The sequence below is a fragment of the Oncorhynchus nerka genome, linkage group LG9a (genome assembly GCF_034236695.1).
Source record: "Oncorhynchus nerka isolate Pitt River linkage group LG9a, Oner_Uvic_2.0, whole genome shotgun sequence".
Taxonomy (NCBI): domain Eukaryota; kingdom Metazoa; phylum Chordata; class Actinopteri; order Salmoniformes; family Salmonidae; genus Oncorhynchus; species Oncorhynchus nerka.
The window spans coordinates 12,020,270-12,046,684 of record NC_088404.1 but is presented as its reverse complement, the minus strand read 5'-3'; the positions used below and the strand labels follow the sequence as shown (position 1 = coordinate 12,046,684).

General features: G+C 42.1%; 1 protein-coding gene across 10 annotated transcripts in view; it reads left to right on the top strand.

Annotated features, from left to right (window-relative positions):
• LOC115133926 (CUGBP Elav-like family member 2) overlaps positions 1-26,415 on the top strand; it is a 55,563-nt gene that overhangs the window by 2,402 nt on the left and 26,746 nt on the right. For 8 of the 10 annotated variants that reach the window (XR_003864279.2, XR_003864278.2, XR_003864274.2 and 5 more), the window contains exon 2: positions 21,382-21,572. Coding sequence is in view for 2 of the 10 variants with exons in the window: in XM_029667359.2 (XP_029523219.1) it covers positions 21,382-21,572 (191 nt within the window). In the remaining 8 variants the exon portion in view is untranslated. Of the gene's footprint in view, positions 1-4,068; positions 4,394-4,627; positions 4,860-21,381; positions 21,573-26,415 lie in introns of those variants that run through there. The other 2 variants (XR_003864280.2, XR_003864281.2) reach the window with 2 other exon arrangements.

The window sequence follows — 26,415 nt, the reverse complement described above, 5'->3', positions numbered from 1 at the left end:
ACAGAGACATAAAATGGTATCCATGAGTTCATCTGACTCTGGGGAAGTAGATAAATGACCTTATTACCAAAATCCCAAAGTATCCCTTTAAGGAAGTTTTGAGGTTTGCTAACCTGAGTTAGAATACCTTATGATAAGCTGCAAACGATAGTATTTACCAAGAGAGTTATCTATATTTTTCACAGCTGTCTATTTACCATCTTAAACCGATGGTGACACTAAGACCGCACTCAACAAGTTGTAAAGGGCCACAAGCAAACAAGAAAATTCACATCCAGAGGCGGCGCTCCAAGTGGCAAGTGATTTTATTGCAGGGAAACTAAAATCCTTTTTACCTCATTTTTTACCAGCATGTCACCTGTGCAATTAGAGGCGAAAAAACTCAAGATCACCTTTAAATCACGTTGGTTTACAGGCAACTAAAGGCTGCGCTAAAGGCTAGACCTGCCGTTTTCAAGGAAAGGGACACTAATCCGGATGCTTATAAGAAATCCCGCTATGACCTCCGATGAGCCAACCAACAGTCAAAACGTCAATACAGGACTACCCCCGGCTCTGACGATCGGCGGATGTGGTAGGGCTTGCAAACTATCACAGATTACAAAGGGAAACCCAGCCGCGAGCTGCCCAATGAAGCGAGCCTACCAGACGAACTAAATTGCTTCTATGCACGCTTCGAGGCAAGCAACACTGAACCATTCATAAGAGTACCAGCTGTTCTGGGCAACAATGTAAACATTCACAAGGCCGCAGGGCAAGATGGATTACCAGGACATGCGCTGACCAGCTGGCAAGTGTCTTCACTGACATTTTCAACTTCTCCCTGACCCAGTCTGTAATACCAACATGTTTCAAGCAGACCACCATAGTCCTTGTGCCCAAGAACGCCAAGGTAACCTGCCTAAATGACTATCGCGCTATAGCACTCACATTTTAGCCATAAAAAGGAAAGGCTGGTTATGGCTTTCAGTCAATTGGAGGTGCAGCTGTGGATGTATTTCAAGGCCTACCTTCAAACTCAGTGCCTCTTTGCTTGACATCATGGAAATCAAAAGAAATCAGCCAAGACCTCAGAAAAAAATTGTAGACCTCCACAAGTCTGGTTCATCCTTGGGAGCAAATTCCAAACACCTTAAAGTACCACGTTCATCTGTACAAGCAATAGTACGCAAGTATAAATACCATGGGACCACGCAGCCGTCATACCGCTCAGGAAGGAGACGCGTTCTGTCTCTTAGAGATGAACGTACTTCGGTGCAAAAAGTGCAAATCAATCCCAGAACAACAGCAAATGACCTTGTGAAGATGCTGGAGGAAACAGGTACAAAATTATCTACATCCACAGTAAAACGAGTCCAATATCGACATAACCTGAAAGGCCGCTCAGGAAGGAAGAAGCCACTGCTCCAAAACCACCATTAAAAAGCCAGACTATGGTTTGCAACTGCACTTGGGGACAAATTTCATACTTTTTGGAAAAATGTCCTCTGGTCTGATGAAACAAAAATAGAACTGTTTGGCCATAATGACCATCATTATGTTTGGAGGAAAAAGGGGGATATTTGCAAGCTGAAGAACACCATCCCGACCGTGAAGCACGGGGGTGGCAACATCATGTTGTGGGGGGGGGGGGGGGTGCTTTGCTGCAGGACAGACTGGTGCACTTCACAAAATAGATGGCATCATGAGACAGGAAATGTATGTGGATATATTGAAGCAACATCTCAAGACATCAGTCACGAAGTTAAAGCTTGGTCGCAAATGGGTCTTCCAATTGGACAATGACCCCAAGCATACTTCCAAAATGGCTTAAGGACAACAAAGTCATGGTATTGGAATGGCCATCACAAAGTCCTGACCTCAACCCTATAGAAGATTTGTGGGCAGAACTGAAAAACCATGTGAGAGCAAGGAGGCCTACAAACCTGACTAAGTTACCAGCTCTGTCAGGAGGAATGGGACAAAATTCACCCAACTTATTGTGGGAAGCTTGTGGAAAGCTACCTGAAACGTTTGACCCAATTAAACAATTTTAAGGCAATGCTACCAAATACTAATTGAGTATATGTAAACTTCTGACCCACTGGGAATGTGTTGGAAGAAATGAAAGCTTAAATAAATCATTCTCTCTACTATTATTTTGACATTTCCCATTCTTAAAATAAAGTGGTGATCCTAACTGACCTAAGACAGGGAATTTGAACTAGGATGAAATGTCAGGAATTGTGAAAAACTGAGTTTATATTATTTATTTTAGGGGGATGTGAATGAGAAGCTGCTGCGAACGCTATAATGAACGATTCCTGTCCAGTTGATGAAGCTACCAAACTCTCTCTGCTCCGGGTTGTATTCATTAGGCCACAACATACCAAAAAAAATTGCAACAGCAAACCAAAATTAGTGTTTTTATTAGGCAAGTTCAGGTAGCCCCTTCATCCCTCTGTGATTCAGTACATTTTCTTCCGTTGGGTGCCTAATGAATACACCCCTACTCTGCTCTGTTCTGCTCTTGTACAACCAGTACTTGACAACCGTGGTTTCAGCCCCCCTCGGAGTGGGTTTCATATAGGAAGACCTCGCCTGGCAAGTCCAGTTCAACAAAGAAAGACAGGCTCCCCCCCCCCCCCCAATGAAAACACCAGCAAAATCACAAAAGGGTAACATGAACTGTGACCTCTATAGAAGCAAAGGGTACATCCTAAATGGCACCCTATTCCCTATGTAGTGCACTACTTTTGACCAGGGCCCATAGACCCTATTCCCTATGTAGTGCACTACTTTGACCAGGGCCCCTACTTTGTAGGGAATAGGGTGCCATTTGGGATGTAGCCAAAGACTCAGGAGGCCTGGGATTTTTTTTATTTTAATGATCTTAATCACTTGGTTTTCTTCCAGGCCTATACTCACAAAGAGTCTCAGAGTAGAAGTGCAGTGCTGATCAGTTTTGCCTTTCATATCATAATGAATATGATTATTTAGACAGGGAGGGACCTGATCCTAGATCAGCACTTCTACTCTGAATACTGGTCCAGATACTAATAGGAAAGGACTGGACTTGGAGTCGAGTGGCTCAACCTAAAATCTGGAGCAATTCATTCGAATTATTGGCGAGAGGATTATAGAATGAGAATTTCCTATAGCTACTTGATTGGTAATAGCGAAGTGCTTGGGCTGAGGACTCCTCAGGGAATGGGTTTGCCATATAGCCTATCTAAGCCTATCTAACCTCTCTCACAAATTGTATTGTGTCAGTAGTCAAGGTATAAGGAAGTGGTTTGGGTTGCTGTATACTTTTCCTTTCTCTGATAATATTTTACCTCTGTTACAAAATGTAAATTGCTTTCTGCTATCATCTGTCTTGGGTCTGTACTAGTCTAGCCAGGGAATGTGGGGGTCTTCATATCCTTGGATCAACACATGCCATATTTCCCAAACACATTATTTAGGTCAGATTGAGAGCCATGGTTGGTTGGTGTGAGTGAAGACACTTGTGTAGCCTAATTTAAATAGACTGACAAAAAAATAGTCAAACACATTGCGGATTCTGTGTAAAGTGTAAACCAAGATGACTGGACTAGCCTAGCCTACAGTATTTTTACATACTTGACATGGAATGGAAGTAGCCACGCCTCTCTAGCTATCCCTATCTGCAGTCGCTTTGACAGTGAGGGGATTCGATTAACCTGGTCCGGGTAGGCGTGTTTTGCACCGGGTGAAAATGGATTGCATTCGTATTGGAACTGGGCTGCCTCCCTGGCGTGAGAGCCAGGTGCCCATTTCAAAGTCCCTTAAAACAAATGTGAAGTAAATAAGCATGTGGAGTAATGTGTAGGATTATGTGTGTTCACATGCAAAAGTGATTACTTTTAATAAAAACGGTTTGTCTAGATTCCCAATGAAAACTAGTTAGAAAATGCTATCATATTGTACGGTAAAGACATTTATTTTTCTGATATTGTTCGATTTGAAAGGGCGCTCCTCCATCGCCGCTTTTGCCCGTTAACGTCATGGGCCACAGAACGGGGCCCCGCGGTTCAACATAATCGAATCCGCCCAGTTGCGCGCCTGTAGTTTATTTCAACGGGGGATTGGAGGAGAAATTAGCTGGGGATAGCAGAATACGAATGTCAAACGACTGATGATTAGTATTCGCATGCTGCTGCTCTGAGTAGAAGGCTAGAATATATAACCCCCCCTCCTGCACCTGTCCCGCTGCGTCTTGTGGTCGCGCAGGAGTTGAATCTCGAGGCGATTTCACTCGCTTTCATTGTTGACTACAGCGTGGTGGGTTCTGGTTGTAGCTCGTGAAAATGACTTCGACGTACAGTGGTCTGGATTTTCATCCGGATAGGATGGTAGAAAGCCGGTTGATGATGAGCTCGGAAGATACAACGTAAGTAACTGTTTATTAGATTATAATAACCGATATCTAAAATATTTTTGTTGTTGCATTAATTGCGTATAATAAAAGAACCTCAAGTTGCATTCAACGCACTGATAATTTTATGAGACAATTCACCGACATGTCTGAGTAACATAGCAAGCGAAATGGGTAGCTAGCTAGCTAGCTGGAAAAAAAATGTTTACTTCTTGGCTAAGGAAATGCTAGTGAAGTGACATGTGCTTCCGGAGTTAACATGTTCCAGACATTATCGGACTAGGTAGTCGTCATTCTAAAGTGTTTTTAACATAGTCAGTTAGAAATAATTACTTGTGTATTTCGGTGTCGTTACCGTGAGAGCGCGAGAAAAAGCAGCACACGCGGCAGCCGCCCTTTTGATTTTTTTTTCTTCATGCCGCTTGCTTGAACGAATAGAGAAACAGAGAAGGCAGCAACGGAGTCTTCTGTTCAGTAACAGGTAGGCCATGATAGAAAATGGCTCAAAAACAAACACGAAATTATACACCCTATTGCAACGATTTTGATATCAAGTCGATGTATTGCATAATTCGCTGTAATGTAACGTTGTGCTTTCTTTTTCACGAGACCGTAAATGTATTTTATACTCTGATGTTTCACGAGGGGCAGGCAACTAACTACGTTTCTTTTGTAGCGAGTAGCGACCGTAGTTCCCCGTTAGCAATCGATTTCCCGTAATGGAGGTTCGTGTAGGGTGTCTTGCGGAACACACGTGGTACATTATTGAGCAATTTTAATGGACATCTTGTGACCGCCGAAATAGATTGTTAGTAAAGGAAGCCAGACAACAGCACAACATACATGTTGTTTTAGAAATGCCCGGGAGGCTAATTCGGCTTACCATGACTGGATTTCAACTCTCAGCCATATAAAGGGTACACAGCTCATGGCTGTGCGTTGCTGAGGGAGAGTACACTCTGAAATCCCCCTCCCCTAGCTAGCTCTAGAAATGGGCTTGGCCCTGTAACGTTCATGAAACATAACCTATTTAGCTACATAGCTAGCTACATACTTAAACATCTTTACAGCAGCCCGCGTAGCCCGATATTGATTATTGGGCCGATAAATGGATTTGCAGTAAAACATGGCGAATGACAAATAGCATGTGATTTCCTGCTAGACGAGAACACACTGGAAGCATTAAGCGAGAGAGAGAATCCATTTTTGTTTTTGTATCGACTACAAATAGGTTTGTCATAATCCTCATGGGAACTCTTTCGACCTCTAACCTGTCCAGCACATATCTGTTGTTGTATGATGGATTTCTGAAGGATGTTACTGTCATCCCCGCCAATCACTCACTAGGTCAGCATCATACAGTATGCTGTAGTAACTACATGCATTTGAAATACACACACAGACAGAGGAAAAAAAGGCGACCTAAACAAGGGATGATTAAGTGAGGTAAAAGGTCATCATGGTTATCTGGCACTTGCATGATTGTGGGTCTAAAGCCTAGCAGAGCAGTGGTCTGGGACAATAGAAATGAAAGGAATCTCATCTTCTGGTTTTGGACCCACACACAGGTGATGCAATCTCAACCCAACTCATCTGTGTTCTGTGATTTGATTGAGCGTCTGATAAAGGACAGTGAGATAGATGGTGAATATCTGGGCTTAAGTGTGATCCTTTGGCAGCGAATACTGATATGGGAAGCATCCCAAATGGTGCCATTTTCCCTATATAGTGCACTACTTTTTTACCCTATGGTTCCTGGTCCAAAAGTAGTGCACTATATAAGGAATAGGGTGGCATTTGGAACACCGTCTGTTATCTGGGCTAAGCTACATTTGATGGTGCTGTCATCCCATTGTTGTTGACTCTTGACTGATTTTTAAATAGACTGCTATGAAAAGTATACAAACTCTCTTGGTTAATAGTATGGTCTACAGCTTGTCATGAGGTATTGACCTCAGGCGAGTAGAACATTGAGCCTCCCTTTAATATTAGAGATTGAGCACCAGTTGTTAACAAAGACACACCCCTGCCCCCTTTCTTGACGCTGTCGTACGGTCTTGAAGATGTATAAGAAACCGCTAGATGTATATTGTCCTTGTTCAGCTGCGACTCGGAGGAACATAGGATATTCTATTTCTCCGGGTCCCGTTGATACAATAGTAGTAGTTTCGTCAGGGTGCCCGCACGTTGGCCTCTTAAGCGGACTCTTCAGAGTCTCTGGAATTGGGGCCTTGTCTGGGGTGAGCAGTATGTCCTGCGCCGCCTAAACGTTGAAGTAGACTCCTCATCCAAATCCAGGTTAGTGGTCGCTGTTCTGATGTTCAGAAGCCTTTTTTCAGTCATAGGAAAAGATGGTGGAAACATTACACATTGCACTAAAGTTTATTGGCACATATAAACACACAAAAATTGAGAATTGGCCAGGAACCCGTAAAACTGCAGCTATTCATTGCAGCTCCATTCTATATCATACCAAAAATGCCGAAGGAACCTGTCTATATGACTATTGCGCATCTCCCACCTGGACAAGAGGACCACCTATGTGACAATGCTGCAACTGGATCCTGGACTTCCTGACGTGCTGCCCCTTGGTGGTGAGGGAAGTCAACAACACATCTGCCATGCTGACCCTCAACACGGGGGCCCCTCAAGGTTGCGTGATTAGTCCCCCTCCAGTGCTCCCTGGTCACTCACGACTGTGTTGCTGCGGCCGACTCCCAACTTTACGTTTTCTGACGACACAACGTTGGTAGGCCTGATCACCTGCGATGATGAGACTGCTTATAGGGGGGGAATCAGATACCTGGCAGTGGGGTGCCTGGACAACCTCTCCCTCAACTTCAGCAAGACAAAAATTTGCGGATCGGGGACTACAGAAAATGCAGGGCCGAGCATGCCCCCATTCACATCAACGGGGCTGTGGTGGATTGGGTCTCAGTGGCCTAATCCATTGTGGATGGCACAACAGCATCACCAGTAGTACATTTACCGTTAATTCCCATAATTTTGAATCTACAATTTGTTTGTTTACTGTAATATCTGTTAATGCATTCATATTTGTAGTCTTTTTTTTTTACAGTTTTTGTTGTCTTAGTGGACACTTTGTTTGCAGAGCGCACAACCTAGGCTACACTTGTTCTATTTACGAGTTGCCAATTTATTGTGTTTGGAGCATTCCTGTCAATGTAGAGTAAGGATGTTGGCCTGACTATACATAGAAGGGGGCCTAGGCTACCTGGCCTGCATGCAAATGTTGGCTTATAAATGTGCCCATTTGGGGATCTGATAGTATTTCTGATTGTCTTGACTCACCACACTCATGAGCTGTGTAGCTTCTCAAACTAAACGTTTTCTTCACCTGAAATGGCAAGTAAACCAAGTCTGTTTTTACGTCCATTGAAAATACAACCTCAATGTAGCCTATTTGGAAAAAATCATTCCAGCCTTCTCCTTTTCGGTAACCACTCAGCGTGAAGGGGAAAAAAAGTAATGTGCTGATTTAGCTGAAACTTCCCAAAATAGGCCTAGGGGGAAACTTAAAAATATATATATATATATATATAATGTTGCAAGTGTAAGCTTCTGGCTGGATGAAGTTGATTGTTGATACAATGTTTCAAGTTCCTTGCAGACGAGCCATGAGTAGCCAATGCAATTTTTTTTTTTTTTATCCAGTTTTTTTCCAGTTGTAGTGTTATTTGTTGGCTTTATGTAGGCAATTCTTTACATGTTTGGTGATGGCAATAGAAGTTACTTTTAGATTTGTATAATTTTAATTTGGATGAAGCTCATAACTGGCACGCAGATTGGTAAAACGGTGACACAAATTGGCACTCCAAATGGAAAGGGTTGTGGACCCCTGGTGTATTACTGGCAGATTCTGAGAAAGCCAGCAGCAGCGGGAGGAGATTCGGGAACAGTCCCCCCCCCCCCCCCCTGCTTGTTAGGCTTGTTAAGTTCATGGTTTAAGTATCCCAATATTTCTGTTATTACGGGGCTATCAGTCAGTCGAGTGCGCATGCGCATGAAGTCTGTTGGTTGATGGACCTGGCCTTGAGTGTAATGGCGACCTTTGAGGGTGTTCATATGGTATAGTGGGTATAGTAAACTTGGTGGGTATAGTGAACTTTGTTAAACGGGAACCTTGTCCTTGTGTCATTTCGAGTTAACAAGGATATCTTGATCTCTAGCTCCCTTTTTGAGTTATCTGTCACACTGTGCTTAGTGTAGCCTACATATAGTTGATTTCTTTAAAACATGTGTCCTAATAATGGAAAAATACACATGGTAAAATTTCTACCTGTAGAGTGGTCAAACAAAGATTTGTTTTCTTCCGGGATCCAGCCAACAAAGTCAGACTGTTCTCTCTCTGTTACAACACGGCAAGCAGTACCTATTAAACAAGTCTGGAACCAACAGAACCTGAACAGTTTCTTATGGCAACACAAATATAAACTTTGAAATGAATTGAGCCATAATCTATGGATTTCACGACTGGGTAGGTTTACAGCCATGGGTGGGTGTAGGCGCGCCCACCCACTGGGGTCCAGGCCCAGCCAATCAGAATGTGTTTTTCTCCACCAAAGGGTGTTTTTACAGCCAGAAATACTTTTTTAATTTTTAATTTCATTTTGTTTGTTGAATTTTTACCCCTTTTTTCTCCCCAGTTTCGTGGTATCCAATTGTTTTAGTAGCTACTATCTTGTCTCATCGCTACAACTCCCGTACGGGCTCGGGAGAGACGAAGGTTGAAAGTCATGCGTCCTCCGATACATAACCCAACCATGCCGCACTGCTTCTTAATTAACACAACGCCATCCAACCCGGAAGCCACCAATGTGTCGGAGGAAACACCGTGTACAGCGCCCATAACCACTGCGCCACCCGGGAGGCCCAGACAGAAATGCTCCCCAGCACGCCCCCTCCCTTCAAACAATCCTGCATGTGAAGAAGCTGGAGTTGAGGCTGAAACGATGCAGGCGGCCTATGATTGAAAAATGAACATAAAATTATCCAGCAACAGCTCCGGTGAATATCCCTTCGGTCAAAATGCCACTTGCACGCTCCCGCAATTTGAAACATCTGTGGCATTTTGTTGTGACAAAACTGCACATTTTAGTGGCCTTTTATTGTCCCCTGCACAAGGTGCACCTGTGCAGGGGATACATCAGTATCTTGATATGCCACGCTTGTCATGTGGCAAAGGAGAAATGCTCACTAGCAGACTTGTAAACAAAATTTGAGAGAAATAAGCCTTTTGTGTGTATGAAAAATGTATATTTGATTTCAGTTCATGAAACATGGTCCCAACACTTTACATGTTGCATTTATATTTTTGTCGGGTGTAGTTAGCCCAGGTAGGTGTTTGGTTATCTATCTGCATTTACCCTTTTTTTGCACCAACTGTTCTGACTTGTCACTTGTTTATCTGTCCTGTTGCCTTTTAGTCAATTACCTCCTACCCCTGCACACCTACTCGGTACTGGTACCCTGCGTACAGCACCAGTCAAGTTTGGACACCTACTAATTCAAGGATTTTTCTTTCTTTGCTATTTCCTACATTCTGGAATAATAGTGAAGACATAAACTATGAAATAATACATGGAACCATGTGTTGGAACAAAATATGAGATTCTTCAAAGTAGCCACCCACCCTTTGCCTTGACAGCTCTGCACACTCTTGGCATTTAATCCATTTAAATGAATTTGTGTAATGTCCTTTCTTTCTTTAATGCCTTTGAGCCAATCAGTTATGTTGTAAAAAGTAGGGGTGGTATACAGAAGTGAGCCCTATTTGGAAAAAGGCCAAGTTAATTTTATGGCAAGAACAGCTCAAATAAGCAAAGAGCAATGACCGTCCTGTCCTGTGGTGGTCCTCATGAGAGCCAGTTAACTCTAATGAACGTGTCCTCTGCAGCAGATGTAACTCTGGGTCTTCCTTTCCTGTGGCGGTCCTCATGAGAGCCAGTTTCATCATAGCGCTCAATGGTTTTTGCGACTGCACTTGAAGAAACTTTCAAAGTTCTTGACATTTTCCGTATGGACTGACCTTCATGTTTTAAAGTAATGATGGACTGTCGTTTCTCTTTGCTTACTTGAGTTGTTCTTGCCATAATATGGACATCTTCTGTATACCACCCCTACCTTGTCAGAGCACAACTGATTGGCTCAAGCATTACAAAGGAAAGAAATCCACAAATGAACTTTTTAACAAGGCGCACCTGTTAATTGACGTGCATTCCAGGTAGAGGTCGGCCGATTAATCGGCATGGCCGATATAATTAGGGCCGATTTCAAGTTGTCATAACAAATCGGTAATTAGCATTTTTGGATGCCGATTTACGTTGCATTCCACGAGGAAACTGTGTGGCAAGCTGACCGCCTGTTACGTGTGTAGCAAGGAGCCAAGGTAAGTTGCTAGCTAGCATTAAACTTATCTTACAAAAAAATTATCACAGGTGATTAATATTAATAATCACATGGTTGATTAATATTACTAGGTTAACTTCTTACGGCTGAGATCCCATTAACGGGATCGATATGACAACAGCCAGTGAAAGTGCAGGGCGCCAAATTCAAACTACAGAAATTATAATTAAAATTCCTTAAACATACAAGTATTTTACACCATTTTAAAGAAACTTGTTGTTAATCCCACCAGTGTCTGATTTCAAAAAGACTTTACGACGAAAGCGTACCATGCGATTATGTAAGGTCAGCACCTAGTCACAGCAAAACACAGCCATTTTCAAGCCAAAGAGAGGAGTCACAAAAAGCTGAAATAGCGATAAAATGAATCACTAACCTTTGATCTCCATCAGATACCACTCATAGGACATCATGTTACACAATACATGTATGTTTTGTTTGATAAAGTTCATATTTATATCCAAAAATCTTTGTTTACATTGGCACGTTACGTTCAGTAATGTTTTGCTTCCAAAACATCCGGTGATTTTGCAGAGAGCCACATCAATTTACAGAAATATTCATAAACATTGAACTTCTCCTTAATGCAACCGCTGTGTCAGATTTCAAAAAAGCTTTATGGAGAAAGCACACCATGCAAAAATCTGAGTACAGCGCTCCGAGACCAAAACAAGCCACACAGATACCTGCCATGTTGTGGAGTCAACAGAAGTCAGAAATGGCATTATAAAGATTCACTTATCCACCAACCCCAGATTTCTCACTTCCTGGTTGGATTTTTCTCATGTTTTTGCCTGCCATATGAGTTATGTTAATAAACTCACAGACATCATTCAAACAGTTTTAGAAACTTCAGTGTTTTCTGTCCGAATCTACTAATAATATGCACAGCTTAGCTTCTGGGCCTGAGTAGCAGGCAGTTTACTCTGGGATCCTTATTCATCCAAGCTACTCAATACTGCCCCCAGCCACAAGAAGTTAACTAGCTTGTCCTGCTTTGCATATACTCAATGCGGTGCATGTTCATTTATCATCGAATTACAGCTTACTTTGCCAAACGGGTGATGTTTTAACCAAAGCACATTCACGAAAAAAGCACAATCATTGCACGAATGTATCTACCCATAAACAAACAATGCCTTTCTTAAAATCAATACACAAAGTATTTATTTTTAAACCTGCATATTTAGTTAAAAGAAATTCATGTTAGCAGGCAATATTATTTAAGGAAATTGTGTCACTTCTCTTGCGTTCATTGCAGTCGGAGTCGGGGTATATGCAGCAGTTTGGGCTGCCTGGCTCGTTGCAAACTAATTTGCCAGAATTTTACATAATTATGACAACATTGAAGGTTGTGCAATGTAACCGCAATATTTAGACTTAGGGTTGCCACCCGTTTGATTAAAATACAGAATGGTTCTGTATTTCACTGAAAGAAGAAACGTTTTGTTTTCGAGATGGTTTCCGGATTTGACCATATTAATGGTCAAAGGCTTGGATTTCTGAATTTATTATAGTTAAGTGTATAATTTGATAGAGCAGTCTGACTTGAGCGGTGGTAGGCAGCAGCAGGCTCATAAGCATTCATTCAAACTTTACTGTGTTGCCAGCAGCTCTTAGCAATGTTTGAATCACAGCTCTGTTTATGACTTCAAGTCTTTCAACTCCAGAGATTAGGCTGGCAATACTAATGTGCCTATTAGAACATCCAATAGTCAAAGGTCTATGAAATACAAATGGTATAGATAGAAATAGTCGCCGCGTCATAATAACTATAACCCAAAACTTCTTAACTGGGAGTATTGAACCACCAGCTTTCATATGTTCTCATGTTCTGAGCAAATAACTTAAACGTTAGCTTTTTTTTTTTTTTTACATGGCACATATTGCGCTTTTACTTTCTTCTCCCAAATTGAGCATGTTCCTTTATTTATTTGAGACTGAATAGATTTTATTTATGTATTTTATTAAGTTAAGTGTTCATTCAGTGTTGTAATAGTCATTATTCCAAACTTTATATAATCGGTATCTGTTTTTGGTTCTCCAATCGCTATCTCCGTTGAAAAATCATAATCGGTCGACCTCTAATTCCAGGTGACTACCTCATGAAGCTGGTTGACAGAATGCCAAGTGTGTGCAAACCTGTCAAGGCAAAGGGTGGCTACTCTGAACAATAAAATGTATTTTGATTTGTTTAACAATTGGTTACTATATGATTCTGTGATATTTTATAGTTTTGATGTCTTCACTTACTCTACAACGTAAAAATAAAGAAACCCTTGAATGAGTAGGTAGCTACTTTTGACTGGTATTGTATGTAGCCACATTATCTTCCCTCATTGTATTTATTACTTTATTTCTATTCTTTCTCTCTTCATTGTTGGGAAGGGCCTGTAGGTAAGCATTTTACTCTTAGTCTACACCTGTTTACAAAGCATGTGACAAATTTTTTTTGAGCTGGCTTTCTGTTGATCTTGTCAAAGTGTGGCCCCTTGGCATGGAGTCCTGGGGCTGACGGTGGTGGCCAGCTGTTCTCATAGTGTGTGTGTTCAAGAGGGAGAAAGGGAGCCGTGCAGACAGATGTTGACGGCTGAGAGGACTCCATTCTGGCTTGTCACCTGTTCTGCTGCTGGTGTGATGTTGAATATGCACCCCGTATCGCGGTTAAATTAAAAAAAAAAAAAAAGAAAGTTGTCTACTCTGGTCGAAAACCAGTTTGGCTGAAGATGTAGATCTAGATCAAACTGCATATGCTGTGGCCTACATCGACTTCAAACAGCTCTCCTGAGTTTTGTATGCTTAATTTTAAATTTTTGGCCGGAAAAATATGGCGGTGGTGTCGTCCTGGCCCTAGCTGGTACTCTATAGAGCACGGGGACAGGAAATAGAGCCTACTTTCACATTACATGCTCCGTGTTAGATTTGGAAATGGAAAACATTGAGACAGGAAGGTGTCTTGGATTCGACCCGTGCCAAAGTAAATCAAAAAATCCCGTTTGTATGGAAGTTGGAACATCCCATATGGCGCACACACACACACAAGTGGCACGTTATGATATAGGAAGCTAAGCCTTGCTAATAAAATCTTGAAGATTGCAATGGCATGAACTTGATCTACCAGGTGACCATAGACTCATGGTACACAGCACATGGGATGAGTTGTCAAAGTTGAGTGGAATCGGCTGCCAGGCCAAAATTGTTTATGATTGGGTGTACACAATGAAAAATGTTTTCCAATGGAAAGTGAAAATAAGAATTCCGTATTGGACAAGCCCAGGTAGTCCATTCCCTTCCTGTTTGTCTTTTTTAATTTTTTTAAAATTTAAAATTTTTACAGCTCACTATTTCAGGCATTTGTGTTGGATAGGTTTCGGGAACCAGGGGAGTGTGTAGGTAGGTTGACCTCTCCCTCTTGGACAGTGGCCCAAGTGGAGCAGAAAGCTGCTAGCTAGCTGGTGACAGTTTCAAGAAGAGCTGGAAGGAGCGCATAACTGTTAGGGATGCATGATATATCGGTGATCATATCGGAGTCTGGCGATATTAACCAAAAATGCCAACTGTATCGTCCTGATGTCTAGTTTAACGCCGGCGTGAAAAACCAGGATGTCAAAACTACCGTGCATACCCAATATAACGTAGGGACAGGACGTAATGACGCCACACAAAATTTTGCGCCACACTGCATTCCTAACCTAGCCCACAATGTCTGCTGTGTGGATTGAGCAGTCAAGTCGGGCAGTCATTTGAAAGAGTTGTCTCGCTGAAATTATCTTAAAGGGGAAATCCATTAAAGCCAAAATAATAGAATTTGTTGCCCTTGACAATCAACCGTTCTCCGTCGTGGGTGATGTTGGCTTTCGCCGACTGGCCGAGCACCGGTACACACTACTAAGTTCGCTATTTTTCGGATATTGCCCTACCGGAGTTACACAGTAATAGCGTCACTGCTATTAGCTTCACAACATACATACTATGGAGCAAAGTTTGGGGTCTTTGCGTGTCAAAGATAGTAGCACTGTCAAAGCTGTACAAAAAAGTCAGCAAACACTGGCCACGAACGATGTGTTTACGGTACCGCATTGGTAATGAAGCATTATTTGCAACTTCTGGGCTAGCTAGCTTTAGCTTGGTACCTACAGTGGGGCAAAAATGTATTTAGTCAGCCACCAATTGTGCAAGTTCTCCCACTTAAAAAGATGAGAGAGGCCTGTAATTTTCATCATAGGTACACTTCCACTATGACAGACAAAATGAGGGGGAAAAATCCAGAAATTCACATTGTAGGATTTTTAATGAATATATTTGCAAATTATGGGGACATGTGTAAATGGCAACAATAACCTTTTGGTGTGTGTGACATTTATTTAACTAGGCAAGTCTGTTAAGAATATTCTTGCTTACAAAGACGGACCGGACGATGCAAGGCCAATTGTGTGCCGCCCTATGGGACTCCCAGGAACGGCCCTAATGTGATGCAGCCTGGTTTCGAACCAGGGACTGTAGTGACACCTCTTGCACTGAGATGCAGTGCCTTAGACGGCTCTGTGTGTGTGTGTGTGTGTGTGTGTTAACTATTTAACTGTACTAGAATGCTTAAAAGGCCGCTAAAATGAAGTGTCGATATAGTTTTTTTTTTTCCGGCAAGGAAAATGTCAGGTATTGGTAAAAAAAAAATGCGTCACTAACTGCATAAAAATAACTGGCCCTGAGTAGGGTTATTTTTCCTTTGTTAAAATCTAAGGGACGGCATCAAACGTCAGTTTACTCTGGTCTTAACAGCTACAGTATCTTATTTAACTTGTTTTTTTATATCGAGTGCTTTTCTAAGCACCAGACTAGGAACCCCTGTTTTCCCTGGGTCTAACTTCAGGGTATTTCGGTCTCTAATATGCTGCTAGTTTCTCCCCTGAGGACCCATCGGTGCTAGCCTGGATCCCATAATTCAGTTTGGATCTAGGCTCTGACCCTGCTGTTGCTGCTCCTGCTAACAAGCTTCTCTTGGCCCGATGCTGGTGTTTGCATGCTAGCACAGCTGGATAAGGTGTGACCAGACCACAGTTGATTTGGATCATCCTCAGCCAGATTCCTATTAAATTCTAGAGCATTCACCCACACCCGCTTTAATTTGAATCCTTATTCTCGAGACCTTTTGAGTGTCCATTTAAAAAAAATCATGCACCCATTCACACCCTGACGCAACTCTAATTCGCATCCGCTCCTCTGGCCTTAATCACAGTCACCCAGGGACACTCACTTATTCATTTCATTCCATAACCACGGTCACCAGGGACACTCCGGTTAAGAAGCTAATGGGGTAGGTCTTGTCATCAGGCCCTGGCTGCTTGTTTTTTAACATGGGGCTCTAGTCACAGCCTGTTAACATGGGGCTCTAGTCACAGCCTGTTAACATGGGGCTCTAGTCACAGTCTGATTGGACACCTCATTCTTCATCAGGGGAAATGCAACAATGAAAATGAGGCCATGTTGAGGCAGAATTGGAGTTAATGCTGGGAGGAAAACGTCTTTAATGGGGCCCTCATCGGAGCACCGATGTACTGATTATAGACCAGGACAACAGTCCTTTCAGCAGTCTGCAGCACCTTGTATGGAATTCAGACGAGATATCAGACTGAAGAATGTGTGTGTTGCGCCTTGCTGTAGTGACTCGAGGTGCAGGCTGCCCTTCCTGTGTGTCGTTGTTTAATGTAATCGTTGTGGTTTACAGCCTTGTAGTGCTGGGGCTACACACACACACACACACACACACACACCAGAAACCAACTGCTGCTATTTCTGTGTCGCTTGTCATGTGCCTTGCTGGAGTGAGAAGTGGTGCATCATGCTCTGCTTGTGTGATCTAACCAGTCCGAGGCCGTCTCCTACTGCCAAGTGACTCCTGAGGGAAGGGAGCATCAGTTATAACCCAACAAAGGAGAGCCTCTTGTTAACATGGCTATTCATGCAAACTCCCTTTACCACAACTATGAATTGAACCAAAACATGAAGCAACGCTGCATGATATCACAGGGTGTGGATGGACCTATGAATTTTAAAACTTAATTTATTTTAAAGAATTCTTTGAATTTTTAAGGTAGTCGAGTGATCAAACAATCCCAACCAAGCCAAGGAAAAGCCTTAGGCTTGTATTCCAAGTTAAACTGGTTGGTGTTAACGCTCCATTTAATTTAGGATTCATACAGAACCCAACGACGCCAGGTGACACCTTTTTGAGAAGATGGTTGACATGTAGTCTAGGGTATATAGCCTTATATTGGTGACTGGTGCTGCCTCCGTGACGGTCTCGCTATAATGGGAGCTACTAGGAAAGGCAAAGCAGCAGTGGAACTGACATGCTTCTGCGGTCAGACCCCAGCAAACGGCCGGGCATATGGTCCCGGTAAATCATGTTATTTTATGGGAAGCGCAACAGCAGGTATGCTAATTTCAGACTTGGGCCTTGGAGTCCTCTGGAGCCCAGGCGTCAGCTGCTCCCGGGTGTCTTTGGGACAGGTCACCTGCCACATCATAGGGCCGCCAGGCCTCAAGTCTTTCCCTGGTCTGGGTCGTAATCATTGGGGTACAACATATGTAGCGAAACGCTTTGCAACTTAAAAGGGCACGTGTTTTCTCTTCTTATTGGATACTTTGGAGACTTCTGTTAAAAAAAATAAAAAAAAATGGAATATCCCCTTCTCTTCCCCCCATTTACTTGGAGAGCGCTCTCAAGTGACTAATCACTAAGTTTACTCCAAGGAATTATTTTTTTGTTGTAGTTTGAATTGAACAGTATTAAACAATCAGAATGGGGGACAGCCCCATGTTTTTAAAAATCACTTAGCATTTACAGTGCCTCAAGTATTCATACTGCTTGATTTATTTCAGGTTTTATTAGCCTGATTTCAAAATGGATCAAATGTATTTTTTTTCTTCTCACCCATCTACACACAATTTTTTTATATTTTTTAAATTTGAGCAAAATATGAAATTAAATGCAGATCTAATTGACCGAAGCGTTCACAACTATCTGCTATGACTCTCCAAATTGTGCTCGGGTGCATCCAATTTCCCTTTGATTATCCTTGATGTCAATACAATTTGATTGGTGTCCACCTGTTGCCAATTCGATAGTTTGAACATGATTTAGAAACACACCTCTGTCTATCTATATAAAAGGTCCCCACAGTTGACAGTGCATGTCAAAGCAGAAACTATACCATAAGGCAAATATAGGCAAATCCTTGATGAGAACCTGCTGCAGAGCACAAACAACCTTAGAATGAGTGTGAAGATTTACATTGCAGCAGGACAATGACCCCCAGAATACAGTCAAAGCAACCTGGGAATGGCTAAAAATGTAGAATCTGGACGTCCTTTTGAGTGACCCAGCCAAAGCACAGACTTAAATCCCAATGGAAATCTAACTGACTTGTCTAGTTAAATAAAAAATTGGTTTGAGGTCGGGTTACTACATGATTCCATATATGTCTTAACTATTCTACAATGTAGAACATTGTAAAAAATAAAGAAACCCTGGAATCAGGTGTCAACGTTTCACTGTTACTGTATGTAAATAAGATGTATGTCATTAATTATTTTTTTTAATACATTAGCAAAAATGTCTAAACCTGTTTTTGCTTTGTCATTGTGGGGTATTGTGTGTAGATAGATGAGAATTGTTTTATCCATTTTAGAATAAAGCAGTAACGTAACCATGTCGAAGGGTCTGAGTACTTTCCTAATGCACTGTACATGTATGTGTTCAGAAGGCAAGTCACTCGCTAAAATGGCGTCAAGCTGTCTGGTTACTAGATAATGGTGTCACACGACACAATGCCCGCTGGTTTAGTTAGACGTAGCGTTAAGTGGGAGGATTACAAAGCGTCCTTCTGACTCACTAAAGGCCCATTGTTATCGTAGAGGGTAGCTGTGAAGTGTTCTCTCCAGCATCTGAACAATATGCGCTTGTTTCCCCTGCTGCTGTGCTGGGGATGGCATAGAAAAATAATTTGTAGAATGGAACCTGCCATCACAGTAATTTGACTTGGAATAGGGGATGTCCATTCTAAGAATTCTATGTCTATGGTAGGTTACTCCCTGTTCCATCGCCAACCCAACCAATGCCTGAGGAGTGACATGGTGATGTTTTACAGGCAACAGTCCTCTGCTTACTGAACTCTGTTTTTAGAGGGTAAAACATTATGTATGGAAATACAAAAGGATTATTTTATTTTTTTGACAAGTTCAGTCCTTCCTGTGTTTCGGCCTGCTATCTTTCAATTTGTGCTGACTGACCCTACTGTGCTGGGGCCTTCCTGCTTAGAGGATTCTGTGTAGCTAGCTGTCGGGATGGGTGGCGGGTGTAGTGAAGTCGCCCCATGGCTTTGTGGACTGTAAAGCGTCTTCTTATGCTTCCAATTCCAGTTGTGTGTTTAAAAAATATATATATATATATATTATATTTTTATAGCTGTGTGTAGCTGCTTGGATGAGTTTACTCCAGTAGGATGGTTTGTGTCTCTATTTTTCCACCCTAAAATGAGTGTAATTTAGTTAACAAGTATTGGATTTGGGTGTTTTCTAAGAGTTGGATTTCCAAAGGAAGAGTCTCTAAGGGACTTGTCAGTAAGCATGTCGTTTAGGTCGTCCCTTGGTGTGTCGGCCGAGCGTTTGGGCTCTGTGTGTAAGAGATGGATGGCTCGTGTCCAAAGGTCTGTATACTTACCCTCTATCATTTTAAATTTAGCCTAGTCATCTTAACCCTGTTTGTTTTCCTCGGGCCCTCTGCTTACTATCCCATTAGAATTAATCGGTGTGTGTCGCCAGCTTGCTATCCACTAGGAGTCCCTCTGCTCATCTGGCTGTGTGTACACACACACACACACATGTTTTCTTCAAGCTCACGTGTGCTCTGCTGTGAGTGAACGATAACTTCTCGTTGGCATTACCTGTACCTAGGAGACTGTAGGGCAGGGATCAACTAGATTCAGCCACGGGCCGATCATTTTTATTTTATTTTTAATTTGTTTTTCTGAACTGGATGGTCAGCGGGGAGGGGGCTGCAAATTTGACCGCAAGAAGCCTAGAAAGACTAAAACAGTCATTTCAAATCTAGCTTCCATCTTGTGTACGATAACCTGTCTCGTGAGAATACTTGAACAGATTTCTTTAATTAAATCACTTTGAGGTGATTTCCATTTTTTGTGTTTGTTTTTTTTGCCATGGGCCTCCAGTTGGGGAACCCTGCTGTAGGGCCATAATCACAATGAACTCCCTTCCCTCCCAGCTAAATGTAGGACCAGAGTCCTGGCCCTCTTCCAGCCTGACTGAGTCAGGAAGGCTATGGTTAGAGATTGTGAGATGCTGCCCCCTCAGCTTCCCAGTCTAGCTCAGTGGAGGCATGTGCTGAGAGAGGCTTCTGCTGTGTTGTAGTGGACTGTGTGATACTGGTACGCTCACAACGTGGTCTAAGTCCTAGTTGGGGGTCTGTGAGGTATGCTCCTGTGCTGTGTAGAGTACTGAGCTTAATCAGTCCCAAGTCTAGCCTTCACTTAATCACCCTGAGAATGCTGATCTCTTCTCAGGGCCTGTCGAGCTGCCTTGCGTTGGCGCTGACCCACCCTGAGAGAAGAGAGCGGGGGGGGGTTTATGAACTCCAAGTGGTGGGAGGGGCCAATAGTTAGGCTACCTCGGTCATTAGCCAATGACTGAAAAATGGGACCCGTCAAGAAACACTAACACGTTTAGCATACATTCAATGATTAACGATGGGTCTTGTCCAGTCATTTTGGAGAGGATGTGCGATTATTTTTCATCAGTGTCTGCTCTTTTATTTTCTGTCAGCCAGACTTGTTAGTTATGTGCTCTAAAATGTATGTTAACCTCTAGTGACACCCCATCCCGTGAGCGGGACCGTTGTCATCATCTGACACTAATTAGCATAACGCAACGGACATAAATATTCCTATTCATGAAAATCACAAGTGAAATATATTGGGACACAGCTTAGCCTTTTGTTAATCACCCTGTCATCTCAGATTTTCAAAATATGCTTTACAGCCAAAGCTAGACATGCATTTGCGTAAGTTTATCGATAGCCTAGCATAGCATTATGCCTTGCTAGCAGCAGGCAACCTTGTCACAAATCAGAAAAGCAATCAAATTAAATCCGTTTACCTTTGAACTTCGGATGTTTTCACTCAGGAGACTCCCGGGTAGATAGCCAAAGTTCATTTTTTTCCCAAAATATTATTTTTGTAGGCAAAATAGCTCCGTTTGTTTTTCACGTTTGGCTGAGAAATCGACCGGAAATTGCGGTCACGACAACGCCGACAAAATATTCCAAATTAGCTCCATAATATCGACAAAGATGGCAAACGTTGTTTAGAATCAATCCTCAAGGTGTTTTTCAAATATCTATTCGATAATATATCCACCGGGACAATTGGTTTCTCAGTAGAAGTGATTGGAATAATGGCTACCTCTGTACTTTACGTGCAACTGTACCAGCCTGGTGGACCCAAAAGTATGTTTCAGGTTCTGGTACAGTCTAATAATCCCTCACCTCTCCCCCACAGCAACGGCAGCAAGATGAACGGTTCCATTGAGAACCTGGAAACACCTGACCATGACTCCATCAAGATGTTCGTTGGCCAGATACCTCGCTCCTGGACAGAAACCGAGCTCAAGGAGCTGTTTGAGCCCTACGGCGCCGTGCACCAGATCAACATCCTCCGAGACCGCACCGCCACACCCCCCCAGAGCAAAGGTAAGGGGGAGCCTGGCACAGAGTGAACACACACACACACACTGCACCCAGACACCCGCAGTGCAAATAATCCATTTAAAATGTCTCTAATGAAGCCCTTTCTATACCAGCATAAATACCTTTACTATAGCCCAGGCCCTAGAGGCCAAAGAGGACTGAAACACAGACAGAAAGACAAGGTGCCAATGCCATTCATTGTCAAGTGTTGACGGCAAATACCTCTGAGCCAGGCTCTGCAAGCTGTTTGTGCACACAGTTGTCTATTACTTAAAATAAAGCATTCGGTTCTAATGTATTATTACGTGTTAAATACCAACCCTCTTTACACTTGTGCATTGTGGGAAAACATAGTCTTTCCCTCTGGTGAGAGGGAGAGATTATTTTCCATTTTTAAAGACTATCACCTTCTAAAAGAGTGCCTGAGTTGAGCCGTTTCGTTTAGTCTCGCAATTAGACAAGACTGCAACGTGGAAGCCTGTAGTTATTATTATTATTATTATTATTTATTATTATAAAAAATAAAATAAAAACATCTAAATTACATTACACCGTGACATAACACCTAACAATACAGCACCTTTCAACCATATATCAGTGGAATATTAATTGGCAAACTAATGATACTAATACATAAAATAGAACGCCCATTACACATCTGTTCTAACTTAAGCCCCTAGCTTCTCACCCGCACGTCTGGTCCCTTATATATAATTCAGAAAGTGTTTCCATATCATACAACATTTCGCTATCATTGATTCATAAGATGCAGTCTCCGCCATTTAAAGCCAATCCGCTCTCTTCCAGTTATGTAGTACAAGTCTAGCCGCAGTAAGAAAACCCGCTGAGGCAAGACAAAACTCTTATTTTGCTCATACGTGGTGGTTATAATAGATTAATCCCCTAATAAGCACAGCTGTGGGGACTTTGGGATAGGCTGTGCCACCCATTCTTCAAGCTTTTTAAGAACCTCCTTCCAGAAAGCATGCACCATGGGACATCCCCATATAGCATGCAGAAAGGTACTTACTTCACCATTGCATTTCCAGCATGAAGTATTTAGCAACAAACCACCCAATTTATCTGAGGTCCAGTAGTATCTGAACAATCTAATGTATAACTGTATCCCTGGTACACCACCCTACATAGGAAACACATATTTTTTCCCATACATTTGATATACTGAAGAATATACGTAACTGTCTTATGATTTATATTATCTTGTTTGATATTGTAAATTTAAGATCCATCTGCCAAATCAACCTTAAATTCTCAGTTCCCATGTTGTGCATGACTTTTTATAAAATACTGTAGCTGACTGTGATATTTCTTCAGGTCCTGATAGGATATAAGCACTATAATTCTGCAATGTTTGGTTGTATTAGAGATGGTCTTAAATCATTTTCCACACACAGTCTGTGCCTGTATTTTGTTTTCATGCTAGTGATGGCCGAGAATCCACTCTCGCATAGGTACGTGGTTGCAAAGTGTCTTAACCTGTTGCTTCTACTCGGGACGCTTGCGTCCCAACTAGAGCTCTGGAAATGCAAATGCGCTACGCTAAATGCTAATAGTATTAGTTAAAACTCAAAAGTTCATTAAAATACACATGCAGGGTATCGAATTAAAGCTACACTCGTTGTGAATCCAGGCAACAAGTCAGATTTTTAAAATGCTTTTCGGCGAAAGCATGAGAAGCTATTATCTGATAGCATGTAACACCCAAAAAGACCCACAGGGGACGTAAACAAAATAATTAGCATTTCGGCGTTACACAAACCGCACAATAAAATAGAAAACATTCATTACCTTTCACCATCTTCTTTGTTGGCACTCCTAGATGTCCCATAAACACTATTTGGGTCTTTATTTCGATTAAATCGGTCCATATAAAGCCTAGATATCGTTATATGTAGACTGTGTGATAAACGAAAAACATCGTTTCAAAACGTAACGTCATTTTTTAAAATTCAAAAAGTCGACGATAAACTTTCACAAAACACTTCGAAATACGTTTGTAATGCAACTTTAGGTATTAGTAAACGTTAATAAGCGATAAAATTCATCAGGAGGCGATGTAAAGATCATTAGCTGTCCGTCTGGAAAAATGTCCGGCTAGAAACTCAACGAAAATATCCGGTCCTAGACCGGAAAAGATACGGTGTCCTGCATGTGTTTGACCAAGAAAAAACTCGAAGGGAAATGACAAGACTCTAGACACCGTGTGGAAGCTGTAGGTACTGCAACCTCAGTCAATTAATTGTGGTTCACCTTTATCAATGGGTTCAAGTAGCGCATGGATATATTTTCCCATTTTCAGTGATCAGTTTTTCCTGTGCTTTTCGATGTAAATGCCGTTCTGGTAAAGCCACAGCAGTGATTTAACCAGTTTTATAAACGTCTGAGTGTTTTCTATCCACACAGACTAAGCAAATGCATATACTATATTCCTGGCATGAGTAGCAGGGCGCTGAAATGTTGCGCGATTTTTAACAGAATGCTCAAAAAAAGTAGAGGGTCGACTTAAGAGGTTAACAGCGTTATTTACCAAGGCAAGAAACTCTGAGCGCAGCCCAATCCAAAAATCTGTCAGTGGCTTCTGATTTAAATTCCATTTTAATAGAATCGCTTGTTGCAACTTCGATGAGGCTCTCTTGTTCAGAGATCGGTAAGAGGACTGGAGGCAGGGCATGAAAGGGAGAACAAATCCAGTTTGTTGTCCGTTTCGGGAAAGTACCTGTGTAATTGCTCACTACGGTGCTTTGCTATATCACATTTGACTTTGTCCGTAAGCTTGAGTTAATTTGCACACACAAATCATACAATGATGGAAAGCTCTGTGTGTTGTCCTTGTTAATGCAGCCAAAAAATGAGCTCCAGCTTCTTAATCACAGCCTCAATTTTGTCCCGCACATTGAATACAGTTGCGGAGAGTCCCTGTAATCCTAGATTCAGATCTTTCAGGATAGAAAAAAAAAACATCACCCAGATAGGCCAGTCATGTTAGAAACTTGTCAGACAAGTGAAAATGATGGTCAATAAAGAGAACTTTAAGCTCATCTCTCAATTTTAAAAAAAACGGGACAATACTTTGCCAGCATACTTCTGTATGTTGTAAAAGCGTTACATGTTCGCTGCCCATATCATTTGAAAATACATAAGAGTTCTGGGGCCTTGCTTTAACAAAGTTAACAATTTTTCACTGTAGTGTCCAAGACGTCTTTCAAGCTGTCAGGCATTCCCTTGGCAGCAAGAGCCTCTCGGGTGTATGCTGCAGTGTACCCAAGTGGCGTCGGGAGCAACTGCTTGCACGCGCGTTACCGCTCCACTATGTCTCCCGGTCATGGCTTTTGCGCCTCCAGTACAGATACCAACCCATCTTGACCATAAGTCCATTTGACGTCACAAAGCTGTCCAGTACTTAAAATATTCTCTGACGTTGTCCTGGTTTGCAGAAGAGGATGTCTTCCTTAATTGACCACCCCCTGTAACTCATAGAATTCACTGGCTTGAATGTGAAGCAGTAATTGTTTAAAAACGTCTTCTGCCATGTCACTGATGCGTCGTGAAACAGTGTTGTTTGATGAAGAAATTGTCTGTATAGTTTTTTTTTGGGGGGGGGGGGCTTTTCCCCCCAGCATTGTCCCAGCCATGTCTGCAGCAGCAGGGAGAATTAAGTGCTCCACAATAGTATGGGGCTTGCCTGTCCTAGCCACTCGGTAGCTCGCCGTATAAGACCCTTGTAGCCCCTTATTAATGGTATCTGTTGCTTTTATACATGTCTTACTACTTGAAAGTCTTTATTCTCGCTCAAACTCCTGTGGCTTATTTTTCAAATGTTTACCTGCAATTTGTAAGTCGCTCTGGATAAGAGCGTCTGCTAAATGACTTAAATGATGTAAATGTAAGAGTAATGGTTCATGTGATTGAATGTTAATTATTTGACGGTGCTATTTAAAAATATATAGCCCTGTTGGGAAGTATAAATGTACTATTTGGAAATGTGAATCACATTTTTATTTGGCGTACCCTCACCAGCATTGTGCGTACCCCTGGGGGGAATACCTGCCCTAGTGCATGCAGGCATTATCTAAGCCATACCTCCCAGATAAATTTAATGTTTTCCTATGTAAACTGATGGGTTGTGCCATATGGAAGAATATTTTTGTTTATACCGGGAAATTCCAAGCGTCTGGGGCGGCAGGTGGCCTAGTGGTTAGAGCCTTGGGCCAGTAACCGAAAGGTTACTGGATTGACTCCCTGAGCTGACAAGGTAAAAATCTGTCGTTCTGCCCCTGAACAAGGCAGTTAATCCACTGTTCCCTGGTAGGCCGTCATTGTAAATAAGCATTTGTTCTTAACTGACTTGCCTAGTTAACTAAAAAGAAATGATGAAATTTAACCCATACCTCTCGGGAATGTTGTAGGATTGGGTTAGCCTCTTCAGTTGGCTGTCTCTGAAAATGTGTTTTTGTGTTTAAGGCCTCAATAACCGAGGCGGTGAGACCTCTCAATCTGAGTCCATCCCAAATGGGAATCATATAATTTTCACCGGGTCTTGCCAATTTGAATACTTGTATGTTGTATGGTTCTACATTGGGTGATGCTAGTCCTCCTTTATCCCTTGGAGCATGTAACGTTAAACACCGTATCAAATGTATTTATTTAGCCCTTACATCAGCTGATATCTCAAAGTGCTGTCCAGAAACCCAGCCTAAAACCCCAATTTGTAAGTCGCTCTGGATAAGAGCGTCTGCTAAATGACTTAAATGTAAATGTAAAAGCACGGTGGCTAGGAAAAACTCCCTAGAAAGGCCAAAACCTAGGAAGAAACCTAGAGAGGAAC